At 35.5% G+C, this 19,735-nt stretch overlaps 1 protein-coding gene across 1 annotated transcript in view; it reads left to right on the top strand.

The window, feature by feature from the left end:
- The window catches only part of LOC118187343 (uncharacterized), a 38,906-nt gene that overhangs the window by 10,783 nt on the left and 8,388 nt on the right, over positions 1 to 19,735 (top strand). Inside the window, exons 2-3 of the mRNA XM_035357540.2 lie at positions 2,769 to 2,830; positions 18,596 to 18,706. Of these exons, the coding sequence (XP_035213431.1) occupies positions 2,769 to 2,830; positions 18,596 to 18,706 (173 nt within the window). The remainder of the gene's footprint in view (positions 1 to 2,768; positions 2,831 to 18,595; positions 18,707 to 19,735) is intronic.

Raw genomic sequence — 19,735 nt, 5'->3', positions numbered from 1 at the left:
CTCTTCCGCAATGCAATTTTCCTATAGACCTTCCAGTGCTCACTTAACATTGTACGTATGCTTATTTAACATTCGAAGCTATCTCTTCCCAAATCTCGAATATTTATGAAATCTGAGAACATTTATAAGATTCAGAGTAATCCTGCATAATTCGAGATGTCTATCATTTAAATTAGACAGAAATTGCTTATCAGAAGCCAGTTAATAATAACAATTAAGGCAACAAATGAAGTCCTGCCATGCAGGGGTTTATTTATTTTTATTAATAGTTATCTTAATTTGCGAACCTTTCCTGCTTTCTCTTTTACCTCTCGCGTTTCCTCACCAGGCTGTAAATGAGTTAGGGGGAACGAAGCTATTTAAACAATAGGAGAGAAAAGTTTAGCCAGTTTTTAGTTGTGATTTCGCTATTGTGAGGGCACGTTCCTATTTATTGTCTTCCAGCTGTTAACATTAATATCAGCTACCCATTCTTGCCGCCGAGCTATTCTGCGGGTAGAGGTTTCTCAGTCAACCTGTTAGCTTAAATTAAATAGTGTAATCTCTGTACCTTTAATATGTTACATTATCTTTTAAGTTTTCATCGGAAGTGATCAGTGTTAAGCACGTCAAGTCCGTGCGGTCTGCTAGTTATATTGTGTTCAATAAAAGGATGTTTACGCCCTTCTCCTGGTTTTGTTCATCTTTAAGCCTGTAAAGAATTAATTTGCCCTTAATTCTCAAGGATCAACACTTAGGTATATCAAGTCACATTTTTATGATAGCTAAACGAACTAGATCTTAAAATCATTCGAAATACGTGCCGACAGATATATTAGTTTTTGTTATTACAAGGTAACACTGAAAACACGACCAGCACTTTCTTTGTTCAAGAAAGGAAGTAAATAAAGAAATAAAAAGAGGTCAACGAGAATCGCATCCAACTTCTCTACTGAATTCAATTTCGATTCCTCGAATGGAATTTATTCTAACAAGCAATCTAAAAAAATAAGAGAATTATTAATAATATTTCTTAATAAAGTTCGGAGTGTCGGTTGAGAAGAAGCAAAGTTATACGTGTAAATATAAAGGTGAAAGAAAGAAGTAAAACTGAAAGAAAGAAAAGTGTCTTCCCCCCCGCACCCATGATTACAAAAACAAGTGTGGGAGTATTTACAAGAGAATTAGTGAGGTGAAAGATCTAGTTATGAGCACACAAGGGCAATGAACGCTTCGCAATAGCGAACGGTTTACGAATTTAGCGCCACCAAGCGACAAAATACTACACCGTAGGAATAAATAGCGTTACTAATTACTTTTTATCATCTTTTTCACTGTTTCCTTTTCCATGTTCGTTTCCACTTAGCCTCAGTCATATAATACAGATTTTATTTATTTCATCGGCATTTTAACACTGAACGTGGCTAAATAATTTATAACGCATAACATTATTATAGTTTTATAGAATTGTTAAGAAAATTTAAGACCTTCTTACTTGAATCCTAATAATAATTTCATTAACGCAAATTTCCGTTACTGCTTTCGAAAATTTACGATAATTTTCTGACAATTCATTTCAGTAACACCTGTGGGTTGGTGTCCCGTTAGAACGGCAGCTCTTTAACTATGGCTCTAACTACATAGTTAAGTGAAGGTTGTAGTTAGAAAAAACGATAAGTTGGTTCATTGGTTGGTTGCTTGGTTATTTGAATATAATAGAGCGAACGAGGGCTATCTGCTTAAGGGAAGGGATACCTACGTGGAGGACATTTCTAGAAAAACTGGCTGGTATGCACATTACACAAACGATTGTTTAATACCTAACCCATGACGTTTTGGCACTCAAAAGTAATTTAAAAGATAAAAGTAAGACTTATGCTGACTGGATTGACCACAACTTCCTATTTTGATCTGATGTAGGTTTTTTAGACAATAATGAAACTTTCTCAAAGTTGAATTTATAAGCATAGTAATTTGAGAAAAGTCGATACTATAAAGTTAGTTTTCATTTAATGCAAATTAAACTTCAGAAAATGTTGATTTTAAAAAAAATCCCATTAAGAATATAAGATTTTCAGAATGTGAATAAATTTAGTTTCGAAAAGCATTTGTAGAATTTCAAGGAACCGGACATCAGATATTTAAAATTTCAGTTATCCGGGGAAATCGATGTTCTTTTTAGACAAAGTGATATAAAGCTTTTTTATTTGAAAACAATGGTTTCATTTAATAACTCGAAGAGTCAACTTTACTCGAATTTCGTTTAGCTTCCTGGATTGCAATATCTGAAAAAGTTTTTTCGGATCTATGCCTTGCCATGTAACAGTAGTTATTATTGTTCATAGTGGCTACAATTCACCATTGGTCATAGCATATTCTATTTGTCAACCGAACTTTAAATTTTAAGGACTTTATCTTTGTATCACAAGGCATTTGTAAAATAATCTTGGATGCGGCAGCTTTTGTCCTTGTTATTGTTCCCAGTTTTAATGACTAACAACGTGTTTGAATTTCGAATTTTTATGGTGGAGATTTCATGCTTATCATTCTTTAACATCGTCTCTCCTGTCACCAAGCGCCCTGGCGTGGTATACTTCTCGGCTTAGGTTTAAGAGGCCTTACCTATTTTACTATTTAGGAAAGCCTATTTTACTGTCATTTATAAACATTACTATTGTTGTTATTTGTATTCCACAAATGCCCCAGGATAAAACTAAAACCATAGTCTTGTTGCATTTAAATGCATGCCAAGTTCTCTCTCCATTTTACTTATTTTTCTTTCCTTTCAGATTTATCGAAGCCTCAGCTCGAGAAATTCATGGACTGTGGGAAAGACGGATTTTCGGCAGAGGTAATAAAGTTTATATAGAAATTGATTCTGGTACCTTGTCTTTTGCTAACGAGATCTGATTTTTCCAGCTGAATCTATGAGAGAAATTCGCATGGGTATCATTGTATCCATTTACAATTATCTAATCAGTGATACAACAATGTTATTGTAAAGCGCCTTTTCAGAAAAATTGTATGGAAATAATGGAATCGAAAATTATTATGATGTAAAATTTTGCATATGATTTTCTTTAATGTTAGAAACATTTTAGCGGAATCTTTCCAAAATATTGTTGCGTACGTACAGGTTCGTAAAACCTGAATGCGCACAGAACTGATAATAGCTTGAAACGAAACATTTCACAGTTCATCAACTTTCTACAAAAATAATCATACAGTTTTTCACAGTATCAGAGTACAATCAGTAATTACACTTCAAACTACTAAGAGCGTTAAACGCAGTGCTATGAAAAGCCACAGCAGCACCTCTGGTATAGGGTGTAAGTTCTCAACTTGGCTTTTGTACTACTGAATCTGTAGTCATAATTTTTAGGTACTACGGGAGTAAAATTCACACCAAAAAGATCTGAGAATTCACGATTAAGCTAAATAACATGGTTTTTCTTAGCATGGGTGCTACCGCCCAAATGTCGTTGTTGATGGTATCTAAAAGGCCGTTACTATTCCTAAAGGTTATAAATGTCTGTACGGAAGCAAGCGAGCCGCAATAAATGTTTGGTAAATATGATTGACTAAACATTTTTTAACAAACATTTAAACATTCACTTTGCTGAACAATTAGGTTATTTGGAGTGGTAAACGGGAAAAATCGTCTATGCCTTGAGCAGAATTCGAGCCACGGATCTTCAAACTGCTAGCCAGACGTGCTACCAGTAAGCCATAAGAGTATGCAGGGGGGGGGACTGATAATCCCTTACAACTTGATTATACTGTAAGGATCTTAAGTTTTACTAACGTTTATTTTATTTTAAATTTTTACTATCACTTCTTATTTTCTACTTCCGGCCAGAATTATAAGCGTTAAGGTTTTTATGCAAAGTTTGTCTGGCGAACGACAAGTATTTAAGTTGTGGCTTTTTGCCAAGCGAGAGAGAGGAAGCAGTGAGTCGAAGCAGGCCGCTTACCTTAAAAGTTACGCAGTTGCTTGTTGCCTTCCAGGCCACAGGTTTTAATCCTCTTGATAAATTTTAAACGTTATTGTAGTGTTCACAGTTCTCTGTACTACATACGCTTCCTGTTAATATAAGGCCAATCTTCCACGTTTATTATTTTAAAGTTAAATTAGAGTTTTAGTTCTATTTTTATATTTTTACGTTAGACCCCAAGTGGCGGGTCCGTGTATTCCGAAGTACGGAAGTTATTGTAAATAGAGAAAATAAAGGGTTTTATATACCCTTCTTGTGTTTACTTCCCACAGTTTTGAACATAGTTTTAGTAAGCTCTCTGTTCCGAGTCAGGTCCTTGCATGTTCCCGAAGAAGGTTAGAAGGAACATTGACCCTGATAGTGGCGCCCAACGAAGAAGAATAACCATGGCCGAGTTTCAAGAAGAACCTGTGCTGCCTGCAGAAACGGCTCAGAATCCAGAAATGCCAGCTGCCGCCCTGGAAGGATTTGGTTACATCGTCCAGACCATGCGCGCTTCGATGAAACCAGAAGCAACATTTAATGGAAACTCACCGGTAACCAGTTTTTTGGAAAAATTGGATGATCACTTCATGCTCTACCCCGTGCACGAATTTCAAAAAGTTACCTTAGTTACCAGCGCTTTGAGGGGCCAAGCGCTTAACTGGTTCAAATGTATAGGCAGAAGTCTCTTGGGTCAAGCAGGAAGTCCCACCTATACTTACGAGAATTTCAAGACTGCCCTACTAAAAGCCTTCCCTGTCGTAAGGGATCGTGCGAAATTAGAAACGAAACTTTTCAGTATATATCAGCAAATAATCGAAAATCTCTCAAGCTTTATTTTAAGAAAAATTCACGTCTTCAAACTCTTGTATGGAAACCGTCCGGATCCTGAAATAATTCAAGTGATTTTGCCGAGGTTACTGCCCCAAGTGCAAGACTTTTTTGAATTAAGAAATCCGACTACACTGGAAAAGTTATTTGAGCTAGCATTCCAGTTTGAAAGTAGAAGAACGGCGGACGTCGAAAGAAGACGCCAATATCAACAGCGAAACCAATTTGGTACGCCAAGACTACAGCAAACTCAAGCACACGGCTACGGAGGAAAAGCCAATCAGTGGGCAAGGAAACCCGAGCATTCAAAAACAGCCGGCGAACGTCGACAGTTCAATAGCAACCCAGGAAAAAGTCTCAAGGCCAGTGGAAAAAGAAGGAAAGCATGGAAACAAAAAAGAATTTAAACTAAAACGGATTTCTGCTGACGGGAGGGTGCGGAAATCCGAAGGCCACGAAAACCCCTCTTCCTTCAAGTTAAATAGAGTAACGGTGAAAAATTTGACTCTTCCGAAGATTGAAGTGTTGGTGAATAATATCCCAGCCACCGCACTCCTGGATACAGGCGCGCAGTGTTCCTGTGTGGCAGAAGATTTTTTTAGGAAGTATTTTCGCAAATACCGCATATATAATTCGGATAATACGACAGTGTTAGCGGCGCAAGGAGAAAAATGTAAGTGCATAGGTAAAGTACCGTTGTATATCCGTATCAAGGACGAACAAATAAAGGTGATGTTTTTTATAGTAAAGAATCTGCGAGCACATTTAATTTTAGGAATAAATTTTCTTTCAGAAGCCCAAGCTACGCTGGATTTTAATGAAGCGTCCCTTAAGCTGACAATGAAACCAGTTCGTGCAGAAAAGGCTGAACCGCCAATGTTAAAACTTGACCACCTGCCTAATGACGAGCAAGGAAGAATCCGACAAGTGGTAAGTGAATTTGCTTCGTTATTTAGTGATATTCCAGGATTTACTCAGGTTACTAACTATAGTATTGACACCGGAGATTCAATGCCAGTTCGCCACAAAGCATACCGGTATGATAAGAATAACGAAAAAATTATAGAATGGCATATCACCGATATGGTACGTAAAAAGATCATAACGCCCATCTCAAGTAGTTATGCTAGCCCGGTGGTTTTATGTAAGAAAAATAATGACTATCCTTTGACCCATCCAAAAAGGTGGAGATTCGCTATTGATTACCGTAAATTAAACTCCATAACTAAATATCCGGTATATCCGTTACCGATCATTGAAGAAATTCTAAGGAACATAAAATCAACCAAATTTATGACGACTTTAGACTTAACGACTGGTTATTTTCAAATAGGGGTTAGGCCTGAGGACGTGCCTAAGACTGCTTTTATAACCAAGTCTGGCACTTATGCATTTTTGCGTATGCCGTTTGGCCTTTCAGGGGCCCAGGCAACATTTCAGCGATGCATGGACATTGTGTTAAGACCTGTTCTTGGAAAGTCCGCATTTATCTATTTAGACGATATCATTATTACTAGTGATAATCTCGACCAACATGTACAGGATTTAAGACAGGTGTTTTCTTTATTAAATGAGGCCGGTCTAAAAGTTAATGTCGAAAAGTGCAAATTTGCAGCCCCTGAATTAAAATATTTAGGTTACAAAATATCTCAAAAAGGGATCGAGACAGATGAATCAAAAATAATCGCTGTACAAAAGTATCCGACTCCAAACACGGCAAAGAAGCTCTCTTCTTTTCTAGGACTTTGTTCATATTATAGGTCCTTTATAAAAGATTTTGCGGCTATCGCGGAGCCATTGTTAAAATTAAAAAGGAAAAAGGCAAGATTCTCGTGGACGGCCGAAGCCAATAGTGCTTTCGAAAAATTAAAACAAGCATTAACGCAAGCCCCTGTGTTGAAATTTCCTGAAAAGGATGAGAATTTAGAAATTTCAGCGGATGCTTCGGATTATGCGGTAGGAGCGGTACTTTCGCAAAATCAGCAGCCCGTGGCATTTTTTAGCCGAACTTTAAATCAAACACAAAGAAACTATTCCGCGACCGAGAGAGAGGCACTTGCAGTTCTGTTAGCAGTGCAAAAGTTCCGAGTCTATTTTGGAAAGGCGCCGATAACAGTGTACTCTGATCATGCGGCGGTAACTAGATTGTACTCAGGGAAAAATTTATCCCCAAGGTTAATAAGATGGGCACTCAAGCTGCAAGAATATAATCTGGTAATCAAGCATACCCCCGGAAAGGAAAATATCGTAGCAGATGCCCTATCAAGAATTAAAATAGATGAACAAGGTAATACCGTAAAGGTGGCAATGCTCACAGCATGTACAATAAATTCCCGAGAAACTGTAATAACCGAACTGGGTAAGGATCCTGAGTTTGGAAGCATTTATGAGTATTTGAAGGATCCTGAAAATTTTAGCCACCAAGATATTGTGGCGATAAGAAATAGGGCGGCCCACTACGAACTAATAGATGGTCTATTATTCTATACAAAAACTACGAATTCCAACAACGAATTTCGACCTGTTATCCCAGCTAGTCTTAGATTAAATATCCTGCAGGAGCTCCATGACAGCCCTTTAGCTTCTCATGCTGGTATTCGAAAAACTATCCAACGCGTACGCGAGGCAGTCTACTTTCCTGAACTGCAAAAGTTAACAAGGGCGTATGTCCAGTCCTGCCCAACATGTCAAGTAGTTAATTATATTAATTCCGCCCGGCCGGGTTTCTAAATAGTATTAAATCCGAATTTCCAAATGAAATAATTGGTATCGATTTATTGGGCCCTTTCCCAAAAAGTCAGTTAAATAAAAGTCGCTATCTCCTTGTTATGGTTGATCATTTTAGTAAATGGACCGAAATTGTTCCCTTAAAACGAGCCTCCGCGAAATTAGTTACTGATTCTATTTTAAATAAATATATTTTAAAATACGGGGCGCCCCTAAAAGTTATATCGGATAATGGTCCTCAATTTGTAAGTAATATATTTGAAGACATGTGCCAAAAACTGGGCATATGTCATTTAAAAATGGTCCCGTATCGGCCGCAATCAAATATAGCGGAACGGGTCAATAGAAATATAGTGAAAATTATCCGTAGTTATGTTAAAAATTTTCATAAAAGCTGGGATAACTATGTCAATGAATTTGCTTTCGCCCTTAGGACCGCAAAACATGATACAACGGGCAAAACTCCTGCTGAGTTATTTCTAGGCAGAAAGATTATAACACCGTTAGATAAATTATTTTATGTGCAACAAAGAGCCCCAGAATTTAAAATGGGTGATATAGAAAAACTAATAAAAGAAGCAAAAAAGAATACGGAAGTAGCACAAAGAAAACAGAAGCTATATTATGATTTGAAACGACGGGGAGTAATTTATAAAGTAGGGGATGAAGTTTTAAAAATTAAGCATTCACTTTCTTCAGCACCAGAAGATAAAAGTGCGAAATTTTTTCCACGATTTGAAGGACCATATGTTATAGAAAAAATAACTCACGCTGTAGTAGTGTTAAAAGCCAGAAATGGTGAAACCTGCTCCGCAAACCTTGATCAAATCAAACCCTACTTCGATCGTAATAAAATGCAAATATTTTCAGATCTTTTGCAGGATCCGGCACGGCAGACACAGCAGGCACAAGCTCCAGAGGTGGAACAACGACAAGTACAAGGGCAAGCCATTAAGAGGCAGGAGCAAAAGAAAAGAAAATTTCCCCGCGGAAAAATTGAAGGTAGCAAGAAAAAGAAGCCGTTCCACCCTCCAGAAAAGAGAGTTCACGAACACCCCCAGAATGAAGAAGGGAGAAGGACGACGGATGTGAAGAGAACTAGGAGAAATGACGGCAACTATAACCCGGCTTTAAAACGGAAGATCTACTCATCCGACAGAACTCTCCGCAACAAAAGTCGCCGAACTGCGGAAGGGCCATCAGCGGCGGAGGAAAAGTTACAAGGAAAATTTGAACGGCCAGCAACGAGGTCCAAGCAGGAACACGAAAGAAGTTTCCCGGTTCCGCCAAGACCAGCTGCCATCAAACGGCCAAGACCACAAGCAGAGGAGAAAAAGAAGGTATTCAAGGGTGACCGAACTGGTGAAAAAAGGAAGCTTCCAGAGGAAGGCACTGAAGGGCGAGCCCGTACAAGAAGGAGGATAAATCAAACAACTATCTGCAATACCTTTAAAGACTGGGCCCAGAAAAGGATGTCCGAATATCACAAAGATAAGTAAAATTTTATGTTACTTTGCAAACTTAAGTTAATCTTTCATTCTTACTGCAAGTGGCAGATTTCAAGAAGTTTTACCTCATGCGAGGTCTACCTTTATCGCCAAAAGGGCGAGAAATGAGTTGTTACCGATTTTGGTATTATGTTTTTCAATTACTCGCGCGTAAAACTAAAGTTTGCAAAGTAACATAAAATTTTACTTATCTTTGTGATATTCGGACATCCTTTTCTGGGCCCAGTCTTTAAAGGTATTGCAGATAGTTGTTTGATTTATCCTCCTTCTTGTACGGGCTCGCCCTTCAGTGCCTTCCTCTGGAAGCTTCCTTTTTTCACCAGTTCGGTCACCCTTGAATACCTTCTTTTTCTCCTCTGCTTGTGGTCTTGGCCGTTTGATGGCAGCTGGTCTTGGCGGAACCGGGAAACTTCTTTCGTGTTCCTGCTTGGACCTCGTTGCTGGCCGTTCAAATTTTCCTTGTAACCTTTCCTCCGCCGCTGATGGCCCTTCTGCAGTTCGGCGACATTTGCTGCGGAGAGTCCTGTCGGATGAGTAGATCTTCCGTTTTAGAGCCGGGTTATAGTTGCCGTCATTTCTCCTAGTTCTCTTCACATCCGTCGTCCTTCTCCCTTCTTCATTCTGGGGGTGTTCGTGAACTCTCTTTTCTGGAGGGTGGAACGGCTTCTTTTTCTTGCTACCTTCAATTTTTCCGCGGGGAAATTTTCTTTTCTTTTGCTCCTGCCTCTTAATGGCTTGCCCTTGTACTTGTCGTTGTTCCACCTCTGGAGCTTGTTGATGTATAATAGCGTTGTGTAAAGACTTAAATATTGTAAAAGTTATTGTATAAATTTTATTTAAAACATTCTAGCAAGAAAGAAGTTTTAGTCTGAAAGACTTTTTGAAATGTAGTATTTCAATGTAGAAAGAATTGGCACTTACTTTGAAAAGAATAGAAGTTAACAATGTACTACTAATGTATGTTTTCAAATGTGTAAAATTAACGGCATGTTGATATGTTCTTATATACAATGTGAACTGTTATTTTAAATGTTAAGAAATACCGTGATATGGTAAAAGTGAATGTTAAATTTTTTTTTATTCGTGTGACTTAAAAAAGTCTAAATCATGGTGAATATGTGTTAAAGGTTGAATGAATGTAGTTAGGCTCTCTTACGCTACACTTCAGAGTTAGACACTTTCAGAATAGTACCTCAGGGTTTAGAGTTGAAATTAGGGTGTGTTACGAGGTCTTGGCATGTTGAATTTTAACACGTTAGTGTTTTGATTGTAGGAGGAAATGTGGAACACGTAGACAGAAACACATTCGTGTTTGGTGTTTTTTTACAACACATGTCAGAGAGCACGGGGAGAGATAATTAAAATAGTCATGAATGAAATAAGAATGTTAAGAGAAATATAATTATACATGTTACTTGCCATTTCATTTTGTAACATTTCATTAAACTAGTTTTCCTTCCAGATCTCTGGAAGGAACCAGATTTGAATAAGAGCTCCTGTTTGGATGCTGTACAGATGAAAAAAATTGTGTATCCTGGGAGCTGCTATTGTAAAAACAAATTTCTTTCTTTTAAATATCTAGTTTCTAGCGAAAAATATTTGTAAAAGATTGGCCTCGCGTTAGATTCTAGAGCTAAAAGTTTTCAACAAGGTCGTTTTAGACCTCAGTTTCAAACTAATTAACTCTGGCGGGAAGTATGTAAGGATCTTAAGTTTTACTAACGTTTATTTTATTTTAAATCTTTACTATCACTTCTTATTTTCTACTTCCGGCCAGAATTATAAGCGTTAAGGTTTTTATGCAAAGTTTGTCTGGCGAACGCCAAGTATTTAAGTTGTGGCTTTTTGCCAAGCGAGAGAGAGGAAGCAGTGAGTCGAAGAAGGCCGCTTACCTTAAAAGTTACGCAGTTGCTTGTTGCCTTCCAGGCCACAGGTTTTAATCCTCTTGATAAATTTTAAACGTATTGTAGTGTTCACAGTTCTCTGTACTACATACGCTTCCTGTTAATATAAGGCCAATCTTCCACGTTTATTATTTTAAAGTTAAATTAGAGTTTAGTTCTATTTTTATATTTTTACGTTAGACCCCCAAGTGGCGGGTCCGTGTATTCCGAAGTACGGAAGTTATTGTAAATAGAGAAAATAAAGGGTTTTATATACCCTTCTTGTGTATCCTGTTTACTTCCCACAGTTTTGAACATAGTTTTAGTAAGCTCTCTGTTCCGAGTCAGGTCCTTGCATTTTCCCGAAGAAGGTTAGAAGGAACATTGATCCTGATAATACAGTCACGCCTCTTTACAGGGATTGCATCAATTTTGTCAGTCTTTCTTCACACGCAGTGATCCATGTTGTTTGTTGCTGTTATTTTTCTACTCCAAGGGGACATAAAAAAACGTATAACATTACAATGTTTATAAAAATTATAACAATCATATCAACACACATATGGGTCCAAGTTATACGAGGCTTCGCTTTCATGATTTTAAGAAAAAATATAAAATGCAAGTTATAAATTAGAAGTCAAAAATTCTAAAATACATGTCTCTAAATCCGTATATGCGATTATATCCAGTATACAGTATACGCAAGAAACAATATACAGCATCTCATATAGTATCATCGTTGCAAAGAAGGAGGATATTGAGAAAACTCTAATGGAACGCCGCGCTAAGGTTTCTCTGAAAAGAGGAAGCAGAGCCAGGAACGTTTGTTAAAATATGGTCTAAGCTATAATCATTCACAAAAAAATGTAGTCTATAGTATTCATCAAATTTTCAGTGAATTATTATTCGCAGTGAGCATACTTTAAAAACGAATTCTAAAATTCCATTTATTTTGTTTTCAGTGGCCATCTGGGGTGAAAGTATTCTGCATTACCGCAACACAATATTATACCATACCATATTTTATTGCAGTAAACATAAAACGTCAAGTATTTTCAAGTTTCTTTATGAAACGCAGCACACTCGAAAACAGCATCATATATTTTTCTGTGATTGGTCAGTTTTCCTCTCTCACATACCTGTGTTAACATAAAATTGAAAGCATGGAATTTTTAAGCCAAATACCATGTACAATAATTTTTGCATTATATACGTTTTCTTATACGTAAACGTTTTCTTATACGTAATTATATACGTTTTCTTATACGTAAACGCGATTTTGCATTATATACGTTTTCTTAATTGTCTTCATTTTAGCTATCCCCCAGAGAATTTCAGTTATAAGCAGCACGTTGTCGTTGTATTGTGATAGTCCTCTTTAAAAAATACTAGTTTGAAAATTAATTCATTGAAGAAATCAAAGATTGCTTAGAATAACAAACCTGAGCTTTAATATTTTCCTAATTCTCTGTAAATCTCCAGGACGGTATTGAAGCCCTCATAATAATGCATTCAAGCGTTAGTTTTCGTTCCTCATACTGAAGACTACTATTTTAACCCAACCAACGGATGAAGGAGTCGAAAAAATATTCAAAGCCTATTATGTCAGACATGTTTACATATCTTCAAATAATACGAAGAAAAGCACAACACACTAACAGTATTCTAGAAGCAGTTCAACATAAAACACTACCGAGAAATGATTAAACACACACGGGAACAAATGAATTCATCAACAATAAATGCTTGCTGGCATCAGCTCTGGCCAGAAGTTGCCAATAACCTTTAAGCATTTTCATCGACTGAAAATGAAGCCAAAGAAATCGTACAAATTGCAAAAGCAATAGGAGTCGAAAGATTTTTCAGATATGGAAGAAAGAGAAATGAAAGAATTAGTCGAAAATGAGGATCGAGAAATAACAAATGAAGAACTAGATGATCTTATAACACTAGCAGACTATGAAACAGCTAAATTGAAGAAGAGCCTTTAACGTACAAGAAGTTAAACAAATTGTTAAAAAAGGGATAGAGACTGTCTGATTTTGCAATGTAAATTGACCCAAATGGATAAACAACAGCATACTTTATGAGAGGTATTGAAAAACATTGCACTCCTTATCGCGAAACGTTTAATGAGTTGCGTCAGGCATTTTCCTAACTATTATTTAAAAATTAATTATATCGTGTACCTACTTGTTAAGCAGTAATATAAATCCTTTCAATTAACATTTGTTTCATTTCTCTTCTTTAATTATAGTAATATTTAGGTTTGTATAAATTGCAGATACTTTCTTGATCTGAACTACAGCTAACCCATTTCTTCTATAGAAAGTTATAATAACTTTGCGGAACGCGAATTTGCCGCACTCGCAACGTATTAATGATGTAACACATGTGTTCGGCAAGGATTTATAAGGTTATTATTTAAATTAATTAGTTATTTATAATTTCAGGCTTTATTATAACTTTCTCTTTCCGTTTTTCCCACCAGAATGCAAATGAGGTAACCAATTTTTAAACTGAGATCTGGAGTTTAAGGCAGAGCCTGCCTCTGGCTTCGCGCGCGTGTTAGTTAAAACCAGCTCTGACAGCTAAAATTATTCGACTTTGCCTTATATCATTGCCGACATTTGGTTTTAACGCTTCGGTAGAATTGCTGAGCCAACTTCGAGTAATATTGAAATGTATAGTCTTTGACTATATTGTTCCACGTTCAACGTGAATTTGACTGTTTTTTTCTTTGCATCATCACAACAATCATTTCGTTGCATCATTATTACGGTGCATGATCAGGCTGATACTGTTAGCACAAGAGGGTGCGTTAATGTTCTAAAGTCTGTTTAAATAAAAAGATTATTTAAACCTTTTCACGTCTTTGTAGTTACTTCAGATATACAGATGATTCGTTTTACTTCTGTTGGGGTTATCGACCTAATTACTAATTTCAAATCAAGTAAGACCTCACAGCTTTACTGTACTACGTCTTATGGCGCTTTAAGATCTCATTGTCTAATACGAAAGTATTATTTATGCTGCTTGTGGCAATAAAGACACTGCTATATATCGCAGATTACTATTCATTTGACTTAGAAGACAGAGAAAACTTAAGTAGCGAATAATGTCTATTAACAATCTTTATATTTTCTTGGAACCGTTACGCTGAGATGCCGTTCCAGTTATCACCAATGTGATCTAGCAAATGTTTTCATCGCATGGAGGCCCACAAGTGGTGAAGCGATAAAGTCGCTGAACACTGGTAGTTGGCTCCATGTATCGAATCCAAAGGAGTGAGCTGGCTAGCATGGGCGTTTTGGTGATTTTTCCCTATACCTAATATATATACGAGCAAGTTTCCTTTAGAAAGTCCTCCATGAAAGCATCCTTTATGGTCTTAGACTCTATATATGCTAAAGGGCTTTACCATTAGTAAATAATTCAAACCAGTCATTGCATGAGATATAATATCTTATATGCAAACTGTAGTAATGTTACTGTACAAAATTCATATTATTACAGTTTAAAGAACTTATATTATTTAGACCAGCTTAAAGATCAAATCAGTTTTATAGTTCAGAGACCTTGCTTGTCGTATGACTACTATTTAAAGATTTTACATTAGCATAACGATCTTATATATCTTTTATTTTTCATGTTTTTTTTTTTTTTTTTTTTTTTTTTTTTTTTTTTTTGCTTTTTGCTAGACCGCGTTGTTGATAAATAGCCAGTTCAAGGATGGAGACCAGTGACCGAGAGGTCAAGACCGCTGAGCAGGAAAATCGAGTGCTCTGAATAGGAACTGTATTCTAGTTGAGTTCGAAACCAGAGGAGCGCTGGCCTTATTTGATGTTTTTCATGTTTCTATGCCTAACATGAATACGAGTTAGTTTCCCTTAGAAAGCCCTCTATAAAGGCATACTTCCCCTTAGCCAGATATCGCTCGTCTGCTTTGCCACCTAAGCAGCCAAGTCTATTGTAGTCAAGGGTGGAGAATCATTTAATCTTGGGAAGCAGCATTTACATGTTAAGCTGCAAATAGAAATACAGTGAAACTTTTTCTAAAGTTAAGCATAGCAAATGCCAATTATTAATTGTTTGATTTTATTTATGTTGAAATTTTGTGTTCACTTTGGATGAATTATTTAGTTGAAACTCATTGTTCACTTTTATATTTTAACTATATTTATTGTAAAAAAATAGCAATATCGTAAGATCTGTTTCAATCGAAAGACCACACTTAAGGATTTAGAAGACTACTATTTCTCTGTTCGATTAAAGTATTCTATTAGATGCGTTATGACCTTCTTAATTTATTTTAAGTTATAGCTGTATTTTTTTTAAAAATGAAGGATTTAAAAGCAATAAACAAGCTACTTACAAATCTGCGTCTTTATTTTATGTTTTAGTATATAATTGTTGCAATTTAAAATACACTTACATTTCATCGAACTGAAACATAAACATTTTCAATATTATTGTAATTCATAAAGATGATTTATTGCCATGCGTTACGCACTTCGTCATTTGGTTTTTCAGTTTTTTAAATTGAGCTTTTCATTTAAATTATTATCGAGATCTTTTCTGTAATATCCCGTTCGAGCAGAACGGCAACAACTTTAGACTTTTTGGTATTAATTTGTTCTGTAGTTAAATAATTGAAATAATTGCCATGGTTATGCCTTTTTTATTTCAAATTATTTTACTAAATAAATCGGGTGTTTTTTGGAGTAAATGTGAATAAACTCGAAACGCTCACTGCTATCTATTGCCATGTTATGCACAATTCTATTTTTTGATTGCACGTTTGCTACATGTTGGAGGGATCACGACAAAACAATGAAACTGCAATTTTGTTCTTCGAAACGCAATTAAGAAGGAAACTTTCAAAAAATAATAAATGAAAAATGTTGAGGTAAATGAGATGACCTTTAATACATAATTATTCTTCATAATGTAAGACATTAGAAAATCTTAGAAGGAAAACATTTCAGTGAAAGCCACAATAATTTCAACTTAACTTACTGGCCTTTAGCGTGGTGCTAACAATGTAGAATCTTTCAAAATTCCTGGAAATATTAAAAACTTCATAAAAAATAAAGTATGCAATTGATACCTAATTTTATTACAGAGGAATAGACACAAGTGTTTTTTATGTATTTCACGGATGCTCAATGTAACCTAAAGCAGAGCCTCAGTAACCGGAATACGATACGATTGCGAAGATACTGAACATTAGCAGGACATGGGCAGACAGTGTCTTTGACAACACTTCCATAAGAAAAGACACATAGAATTAAATCCGAAGTCTATTATGGTGGCCACGCATTAACGATTTAGATCAATGTCCTGTGCTTCCTTAGAATTGTACAAGCATTCAAAATCAACCTTAGTGGTAGATTTTGATCGAGGTAATCTCAAAGATTGCCTCTATCATTGCAGAAAATTTAATTTAAAATGCTCTTGCAAGGTGCAAATTGTAGTTTTCATTTTAAATTGCTTAGATTTTCTAGTGGTGAGGCAAATAACAGTTTTGTTGAAAGAGGTCGTCATCATTATTTTCATTCAATTATGCTATCAGTTAGCTTTCCAATACATCTAAGTCAATTCAGCCAATACAGTAATGCATAGATGTCTTTCGTACTAGAAAACATGCACATGTCAATCATCGTATGCGAGACATTAAAAAAAAATAGAAAAATGTATGCCAGCACATAACACTGGATTGGGAAATCTAAACATATATTGCTACGCTGATCTTAAAATTTTTGTAATTTTGGTGTTGAAGTGTATATGGCATAAGTGGAAAGAAAGTTATGCTTAAAAAGTCATAGAAATTATTAAAAAAATCTGAAAGCTTTCAGATTTTCTATCACGCCGAAAGGAGTTTTTTTCTAACTTTTTGTGTTACCTGTATTTATTAACTATCATGTTCTTTGCACATAAAATTCAATTCAACAGCAATATCACAAAATATTTAAAAAACAGCATATCTTTAAAATTTCTGATAGACAGTCTCGCGTGCTGGAGATAAAATGCTTTTTTTTTCTTACATTATTGCCAGTGTTCGCTTTGAAATCGTTGATTTTGTTAACGAAAAGTTCATTAAAGCTTTACAAAAGGCAAAATTGATAATAAAACAAATTCGAAATTCAAAATTTGGGCGTGCAGGTGCCCATGTTCAGGTGGAAGATTAGTTATTCAAAATGTGATGGCTCTATATACCCTTGGTCTTTTACATTGCGAGAAACATACATACATTCATGCATATTCTTCATTATTTAATTTCTTTAACCCCTTGCCTGTGACCCCCGTACTCAATTCGGGCAAAGCAAATGCGCTAATTTTGGAATCCCCGATTTGAGTTCGGGCAAGAGAAAAGTCGGTCATTGTATCAATTCCATGAAGCCCAAACTCAGTTCGTCCAATGAATAATATGTAATTTACCGTTTTCCCAATAGATCACGATACTTTCCCGCGAAATGTTCGGCAGTTTCGCGCCATTTGTTGGAGTTTTGTTATTTTGCATTTCTTCCCAATTTTCATTCAAACCACATTATATTCCCAGTGTCGGAATCAGACGATGATGAAAAATGCTTGTTAGGCTCTTCATGTTTAGATATCAGTATTTCACCAGAAGAGTATGACTATTCCGAAAATGACGACGAAAGTGAAACTCTTTCATGCCGAACCTGGTTGGAGCTATGTTTGAATAATCTTGCTCCAGCTGCTCCAAGATTCCCATTCCAACAACCACAAGTGGATGCAACTATTGACACTTCTACTTTCACTCAAGACAAACAATATTTTGAACTCTTTATTGATTATGATTTGATTCACACAATTACGGAAGAGACTAATAGATATGCACAGCAACGTATTGAAAGGTAATAGTTGAAGCGAAAAGCTGATCAAAAATAATAAAAAAAATAACATGTCTTGAAACTTCATTCTTTCGCAAAGTTATAGCCTACGACAGATTTCAAATGATAAGAAAATTTTGAAAAATGAACAAATCGACCTTGAAACACACCCGAATGCAAAACTGCACAAAATTTGGCCCATTCATGTAAAAATCTGAGAGATATGAAATTCATGACAGTTTGATATACATAATAATATTGTTGTATTAGTTTATTATATTTAGCTTGAAAATTATTTCATTTGAATTATTTTGCTATAATTTGAACACAAAATTGCTATAATTCATTAACATTTCCCATATGTGTGAAAATATTGAATATAGTAGTTATTTCATTTAAATTTTTTTTAAATAATCTATTTCTAACATTTTAATGATGATAACGAACAAAATTAAAGAAGAAAAAAAATTCCATTTTTGGCAAATTTTTATCAAATACGTTCCACAGGCAAGGTGTTAAATGGAATACAGGGCGATAATATTTGGTGGCAACAGTTTAAAAAAGCGGTTCGCCGTTTATAGTGAATCGACGCAAAAGGCCGTTTCGAGACTAATTTCTCTTCTGGGCTAACGCTCCTTTGTGTTCTACGCATTTTCGAATGTTTTTGTGCATTCATCTCATGAAAAAGTTGCAAAAAGAGAAACAAAAAGTATATGGATGCTTAACATCTCGTCAGTGCATTTTCGTAAACCTTATTCTTTTACAGTTTTATTTTTTAAAAATGCGAAAGCGAAACTTTGAATCTTCAAATGAGATGTTTGCTTTTCTTTCAGGCTTCCAGTGGCTGGAGCACATGTAAAGAGGAAATACTTGGTCTCGTCGATGCTAATGCAACGGACACTCAAGCAATTATTTTCATGTGCGAACAAAACAGGACGAGATCAGTAAGTTTTGCCTTCATCTCCAAATTTTGTTTTCATTGACTCTTAATAAATATTTCCCCTGACAGTTATAAAGCTAATACAGTGAACTTCTTGTATAAGAAACCTGCACAAAAAATGTTTTCTTTATAAGATAGAAAATTAAAAGTTTGGTTGGAGCAATGTCAAAAATAGGTTAGTTTCACTCACCAGTATAAAATATCATCCCGCTATTGATTTAAAAAAAATATTACACGGAGCTTAGGTTATAGAAAACTCGTGTAAAGAAATTTTCGTTTATAAGGAAGAAAAATAAAAGTTTTGTTGAAACAATATTAAAATTCAGATCAGTTTTACGTTTATAGAAAGAAGGAAAGTCGTGAAGTCAAATGTCAGATACAAAGAGAGCACAGATTCGTCTGCTGGTTTGTTTTATGCAGATTAAATTTCAAGATATATAATTAAAAGTTTATTAAATGTAATAAAGAACTTTTCCTTACGTTCAAGAATTGAGGCTACCATCCCCTTTCACATTCACAGCGTAAAAGAAGAATGTCCGAAATTAGACGTCCCTTGTGGTCATTCAGATGATAAGACTGCAAAAAAACTAGCTTTCAGTGACTTCGACATGTTCACTCTTAATTAAAACTTGTTTATTTTATCGTCGTTTAAAATGTACGCGAATCTAAGGCTAATATTTTGTCTAATTTTAATGCTCTTTATTACATTCAAGCTTTCTCAAAGCATATTTCATAATGCAAAGTGTACGTATGCATACAGCGTATTCAGAAACATATTCTTTACATATTTAAAAATTTAATCTTGATGGATTCTAAGCAATAGATACACACATTTTGTATTTATTATTAAAGTAATTAAAAAAAGTTGCAGATTGCATTGTCTTATGATATTTTAAGGAGCTATCTGATCTTTGCGTGCTTAGTGATATTAATGGTTGGTGGTTTCAGCTAGCAAGTGGAAGATCTCTGGTTCGATTCTCAGAGAAGGCACAGTAGATTTTTCTCATGTCCTTTTTCTAAAAACTTAATTACC

The sequence above is a fragment of the Stegodyphus dumicola genome, chromosome 4, assembly GCF_044657685.1.
Source record: "Stegodyphus dumicola isolate Sdum_Otavi_A_Nest chromosome 4, ASM4465768v1".
Classification (NCBI taxonomy): Eukaryota; Metazoa; Arthropoda; class Arachnida; order Araneae; family Eresidae; genus Stegodyphus; species Stegodyphus dumicola.
The sequence above is the reverse complement of the archived record's forward strand: the minus strand, read 5'-3'. Positions and strand labels throughout refer to the sequence as shown.